Raw genomic sequence first — 6,915 nt, 5'->3', positions numbered from 1 at the left:
ACCCTCTCATTCAATTTATTACGGCTTTCATATCCAAATTATCTAATTCTACTTTTAAATTGCCATTTAACCACATTACAAACTGGATAATCGGAGAAGGGTAACAACATCTAAGTTTTACTCGTTAATTAACTTAGAACTCTAACGAGAAGTATCACAAATTTCCAATATTGTTCTCAAGTAAAAAATTTTAAACGATTCTTGAAAAGCAAAACAAGATATTTAATATAATTCGAATAGACGTAGTACTCTGTAAAATTTATACTTAACTGATTTAAAGGAAACTTAATTCTTCGTTTTTTAGAAAGAAAATATATATTTTTATTATTTTTATTCTGTTGTATAAGTAAGTTGTTAGGGGGCTGCTTTTGTGTGTTGTGCAGTGCATTTCCCTAACTAGGATCTCCTTTAGATCCTTGTAATCACAATATTTTGTATAGATGAGAATCAAATTCTTTTGTAGTCGTCAACCATTTGTCCTTATATACTAATTTTATGTTTTCTTCCATTTGTCCTTATATACTAATTTTATGTTTTCATTCTTGACCTTAATCTGAAAATCTACTTCAGTCTTGTCCGTTTACAAGAAAAATTTAAGATCTAATCACTAGATACCTGTGTATTGATAGGGAGCTGTATATGACATCTAGGATGCAATAATAACTCTAAATAATATTTTCTCTTTTCCAATTTATATGACAATCTTCATGCTCGTTCTAAGCTCGAAGTACTATTTGTACAAATAAAAATTCCCTGCTTTACATGATTTCTTCTTCATGTAGATAGACATAGGATTTATGAGGCAATTACTTAGAAGTACGCTTTATGCTACAACCTTCCTATCTGATAGAAAAGGATCCATGATCCTGAGCCGATCTTATAACCTGGGCTCCCAGTCAGAAAGCAGTTAGCCTTCCTCTACAAAGAACGGAAGTGTAAATGAGTACACATCAAATATAGGATTGTTGTTGTACACGGTCGATCTCCATTTTAGTAGTCCTAGCTATCCACTCCACTATGTGGTAGAGTGTTCGTCCCCACCCCTTCGCTTTCATTGGCACGTTCTAAATGTTTGACACCATTTTATTTTATATACAATTTTCATAACTTTCAAGAATTCAAGTTCATTAAACTATTCAAATTAAAGTTTAAAACTTTGGTATGTTTTTCCTATCACACTCACTTTCAAACCATTATTTTCATAAATACTTCCGTCACTTATATGTATGTATAAGTCAATTTAGCACCTGGGTGTATGGCATGGTGGTCAATAAAGTGAGTGCAAATCTTAGAGGCCAAATTTCAAATTTCACTAGTGACAAAAAATTTTAGGTGATTTTTTCCTATCTAGGCCTTAGTGGCTAGAGTTGTTTGATACCCGTGTTGGCGGGAGATAGCATGTACCTGATGGAACAATCAGGTGCACAAAAGCTCGCCGATACACTTGCTTTCTTTAGGTCATCTGTGGCACTCGCATTTTGCAATCGCGCAATTTTTATTGTAGCAAATTCATTGTTTCTCAGTGTGTCATAGTTACCTCATTTTTATTATAACTGCAATAACAGTTTCTTACCAGTTTGAAGCTACCTTTCACTCATTTACACTTTAACCCCCGGGTGCCTCATTTATTTATTTTTAAGATTAAGACGTTTAAATCTGAATACACATCTGAATTTCAAGATGTGTATTAAGGTTAAGACATCTGAATCTGAATACACATCTGAATATATTAAGATGTGTATTAAGATATGAATACTAAATAACTAAGACTGTTTGATTTTTAACATCTGAATATATAAAATTTATCTTTATTTAAAAATTAATAAAAATAAAATTCAATTGAAATACTAACTAATCTAATATTCTATCAATAAAATATATAGTTTTTTAAAATATGATAGTTGTTGGTTGTGATGGCTAACAAGTGACTGCCGACTAGAGGCGGTGGTTGGTGGTAGTTTTGGTTGATGGTGATGGTTGCGCTAGTAGCTAGTAGTGATTGATAGTGGTGGCGATAGTTAATAATGGTGGGTGGTGGTAGTAGTTGTAACTGAGAAAGGTGGTGGGTGGGTGGTGGTAGGTTAAAATGATGGGCAGTGCCGGCTATGATTGTTGAAGGTGATAGGATGGTCAGTTGTGGTAGTTGAGGTGGATGAGTGTTGATTGTGGGTGAGAATGATGGTGGTCGGAGTGGTTGGGATAGTAGGTGGTGATGGTCGATAATGGTGGCGGCTATGAGTGAAGATGATGGTGGCGTTGTGGTGGTGGTGGTGGTGGGGTGGTTGAGTATGGTGGTGGCGGCGACATGGTGGTAGTTGATAATGGTAGGCGATGGCGACAGTTAATAATGAATATGTGATAGAATCTTAATGAAATTAAGTCTCTATTATAGATCTTAATCATACAGACCTATTCAGACTCATTAAGTGGCTGTGAAGTAAAAAAAATATATTTAATGATTAAGATCTGAATGATGAAGATTCAGAATTTAAAAACAAATGCACTTAATGTCTGAGATCTAAATGATTAAGATTCAGACCTGTGCAAACAAATCAATTTACTGGCTAATTGTTTCAATTATCTAATTCTACTTTTAAGTTGGCCATTTAACCAAATTCCAAACTGGAGAACCAGAGAGAAGTGTAATAACATCTAAGTTTTACTAGTTAGAGTATCAAATTTTTTAATATTGTTCCTAGATAAAGTGTTTTTAAACGATTCTTGAAAACCGAAACAAGACACTTAATTTGAATAGAGTAGTATTCAATAACACTACCTTTCACTCATTTACATTTTAACCCCCGGTTACTATTACTGGTTAATTATTTTGATTATCTAATTCTACTTTTAATATTTCCCAACTAAAGTGTTTTTAAACGATGCTTGAAAAGCGAAACAAGACACTTAATTTGAATAGAATAAAATTAAATAAACCCCACATATATAGACGCCAATAATGAACAAAAAGGCTACTGGTTGGCTTACTAGCTAATTAGTATACAGTCAAGTAAATCCTGCGTTAGACTTTTTTGTAATCTATTTTTGGCTGATAAATCTGCCCTAATAAGAAAGTTTACATTTAATCTGATAGTCTCAAATTTTTTTATAAAAGTTGCATGTAAAAGTTTTTTACGTCATAGAATATAAAAAACATGGAAAAACTTTACGGAAGTCCACAGTTGGGACAAAAAGGGCTGCTGCCTGGTGACTGACGACTAGGTAGAATAAAGTCAAGTAAGGCAACCAGAAATGATTAAATTATCAATTACATTAACTAGTCTCTCACCACTATATATACTTGTCCCTTAATTCTCTTCCATTTAATTAAGTCAACAACTGAGAGTTCCTTTCCTTCTTCCTTAAAATAACAAAAACAATACTCTCATCTTTTATTAGCAATGGCCTCAGCAGCAGTAGCCAACTATGAAGAAGAGATTGTTCGCCCAGTCGCCGACTTCTCCCCTAGTTTGTGGGGTGATCAGTTCCTTTCATTCTCCATTGACAATCAGGTTTGTTCTTGTAAGCAAGGTTAATTTTATTGAACAACATTAGTTTTTCTAATTTCATTTTTTAAAATACATTATAAATAGGTTGCTGAAAAGTATGCTCAAGAGATTGAAGCATTGAAGGAACAGACAAGGAGTATGTTGTTAGCAACAGGAAGAAAATTGGCTGACACATTGAATTTGATAGACACTATTGAACGCCTTGGCATATCCTACCACTTTGAGAAAGAAATTGATGATATTTTGGATCAGATTTACAACCAAAACTCAAACTGCAACGATTTGTGCACTTCTGCACTTCAATTTCGATTGCTCAGGCAACATGGTTTCAACATCTCTCCTGGTAAGTTCATCATGAAACACACCTTTAATATTGTTGTTAAAATTATTATCCATTTATTGAAAGAAGGTTAACTAATCTTGAGCTTTCTATCTTGAAATACCAGAAATTTTCAGCAAATTCCAAGACGAAAATGGCAATTTCAAGGAATCTCTTGCTAGTGATGTCTTAGGATTATTGAACTTGTATGAAGCTTCACATGTAAGGACTCATGCTGACGATATCTTAGAAGACGCACTTGCTTTCTCCACTATCCATCTTGAATCTGCAGCTCCACATTTGAATTCTCCACTTAGGGAGCAAGTGACACGTGCCCTTGAGCAATGTTTGCACAAGGGCGTTCCTAGAGTTGAGACTCGATTCTTCATCTCATCAATCTACGAGAAGGAGGAATCAAAGAATGACATGTTACTTCGATTTTCCAAATTGGATTTCAACTTGCTCCAAATGTTGCACAAACAAGAACTTGCTGAAGTATCAAGGTGCGATATATAAAAACAATGGATCCTTTTTGATTGATCATATCTCAAGTACTGATGTTAATTTGTTATGATGTAGGTGGTGGAAAGATTTGGATTTCGTAACAACACTTCCATATGCTAGAGATCGAGTAGTTGAATGCTACTTTTGGGCATTAGGAGTTTATTTTGAGCCTCAATACTCTCAAGCTCGCGTCATACTCGTTAAGACCATATCAATGATTTCGATTGTCGACGACACTTTTGATGCTTATGGTACAGTTAAAGAACTTGAGACATACACAGATGCCATACGAAGGTATGAACTTCATCAATTCGCTTATTGAGATATTTCTTGATATAAACGTCGTCGTGAAAACATTAAGATGAACATCTACTCATTATATTTGTGGTCTTTCAAAATGCATGAGTTCGTCTTAATTTTGTCATCCTGCAGATGGGATATCAACGAAATTGATCGGCTTCCTGATTACATGAAAATCAGTTACAAAGCTATTCTAGATCTTTACAAAGATTATGAAAAGGAATTGTCTAGTGCTGGAAAATCTCATATTGTCAGCCACGCAATAGAAAGAGTATGCTTGATCAACTTAACTATCGAAATATGTTTTTTCCTTATTCCATTTCTCACTTTATTTTACCTTGTATACGTCTTTTAGTGATCATAAACTTGATACAGTTAATCAAAAATTTCTAACATTTGAACATGTATGTTTTGTATTCACAGATGAAAGAAGTAGTAAGAAATTATAATGTCGAGTCAACATGGTTTATTGAAGGATATATGCCACCTGTTTCTGAATACCTAAGCAATGCACTAGCAACTACTACATATTACTACCTTGCGACAACATCATATTTGGGTATGAAGTCTGCTACGGAGCAGGATTTTGAGTGGTTGTCAAAGAACCCTAAAATTCTTGAAGCTAGTGTGATTATATGCCGAGTTATTGATGACACAGCAACATACGAGGTATGAGTTATATCTCACGATAGTATATCGATACTTATATGAGATTTAGACAAACAAAATGTTTGTGACGACAATTGAGGCAATATAAAAGCTAACCCCTAATCTATCTGCCTTTCAGGTTGAGAAAAGTAGGGGACAAATTGCAACAGGAATTGAGTGCTGCATGAGAGATTATGGCATATCAACAAAAGAGGCAATGGCTAAATTTCAAGGAATGGCTGAAGCAGCATGGAAGGATCTTAATGAAGGATTTCTTAGGCCCACCCCTGTATCTACGGAGATTTTATGTCGTATTCTAAATCTTGCTCGTATTGTTGAGGTTACATATATACACAATTTAGATGGATACACTCATCCGGAAAAGGTCTTAAAACCTCACATTAATGCCCTACTTGTGGACTCCATCGAAATTTGAGCTGCCATTTGTTGCTCACCTTAAGGTTCATTCTTCTATGTTGAGAAAGTAGTTACATATTTGTTTCATTTTAACTCAATTGTATATTAAGCTGTTAGGGAGTTACGGTTGGCAGTACACTTCCTAATTAGGACCTCCTTAAGATCCTTGTACGAAATAATCTACAAGTATTATGAATCCACTTGCATTGTTGAGAAATCTTTTTATATAACAATAGATTCTTATAAATAGATTCTCTTGGAAACTATTTTTCAGTGTATATAAAAATTTGAGCCTTTTTCTCGTTCTTGCTTTAGTAAGAATTGTTTCGCTAATCATAATAAATTATACATGATTAAGTTATTTTAATAATGATCGGGTTTAATCAAGAGATGATGATAGAAAGTTGAATCATAAGATCACTCGATATTAAGTTTCAATTCTGACAATCTCAAACAATATCATTTTTTACATATTATAATTAAAATTTATATTATAATATACATGTGGAAAAATGACATATATAAGATAGAAAGTTAATAAAAATTAGTTATATTTTTATGAATGTAAGTTAATTTTTCTATGCTTAGAAATTAAACTTAATGCTTTTCAATCATAAGAAAGATTAAGAGGGACTATTTCTACCCAATTATTATTATTTTTATTATTTTTCAACACACATAAAATAATACAACTAAAATAGCATAGGAAATCACACAAACAGTCTCTTCACTACCCCATATTTAAACTCTTGCTCGTTCTCGAGCAACTTAAAATTAAGCACATGGCAAGTAACCCAATTCCAAAACAAACTCAAGCATCATAGCAATGACAATGGTTTGTATCAACGCTTAGAATCCAACATAAGGGCTATTGACATCTTTCCTCATTTTTAGACCAGTGCCAAGACTATTTAAAATATTTATGTGACTCTTCTAATGACTCCTCTACGTTCCATTCTATAACTTGCTTCTTGTGCCAACTCAAAAACCAAGAACTTCTCCAATCCTTTGCAAATCATGTGCACTCACCACCAAACTACAGGGAGAAATAGTCCACAGACTTAAATATATATAAGTTCAAGTATAATCTAAGGACTCAAATATTGAAAAACTTCACTAGCTCTCACAATAAAACTCGTATGCCTCACAAGTCCGTACCATAGTCTTGCCCATAGTATAAAACTTGACTAATTTAAGCTTGAAAAATTTAGGATCAAGTAG

General features: G+C 33.6%; 1 protein-coding gene across 1 annotated transcript; it reads left to right on the top strand.

Moving 5' to 3' along the window:
• The first annotated feature begins 3,304 nt into the window (after positions 1–3,304).
• Positions 3,305–5,911, top strand: LOC104232974 (5-epi-aristolochene synthase 3). The gene is made up of 7 exons (XM_009786253.2): positions 3,305–3,509; positions 3,591–3,849; positions 3,953–4,328; positions 4,405–4,623; positions 4,762–4,900; positions 5,053–5,298; positions 5,417–5,911. The coding sequence occupies exons 1-7, from the start codon at positions 3,399–3,401 to the stop codon at positions 5,711–5,713; spliced, it is 1,647 nt and encodes a 548-aa protein (XP_009784555.1). The 5' UTR covers positions 3,305–3,398; the 3' UTR covers positions 5,714–5,911.
• The last annotated feature ends 1,004 nt before the right edge of the window (positions 5,912–6,915 follow it).

This window comes from Nicotiana sylvestris, chromosome 5 (assembly GCF_000393655.2).
Source record: "Nicotiana sylvestris chromosome 5, ASM39365v2, whole genome shotgun sequence".
NCBI lineage: Eukaryota > Viridiplantae > Streptophyta > Magnoliopsida > Solanales > Solanaceae > Nicotiana > Nicotiana sylvestris.
The sequence above is the reverse complement of the archived record's forward strand: the minus strand, read 5'-3'. Positions and strand labels throughout refer to the sequence as shown.

Bases quoted from the DNA above. Each gene is read 5' to 3' on its own strand.
- LOC104232974 (XM_009786253.2), top strand. From the start codon at position 3,399: ATGGCCTCAGCAGCAGTAGCCAACTATGAAGAAGAGATTGTTCGCCCA. The intron at 4,329-4,404 runs GTGCGATATATA...GTTATGATGTAG, and splicing joins GAACTTGCTGAAGTATCAAG to GTGGTGGAAAGATTTGGATT. The intron at 4,624-4,761 runs GTATGAACTTCA...GTCATCCTGCAG, and splicing joins TACACAGATGCCATACGAAG to ATGGGATATCAACGAAATTG.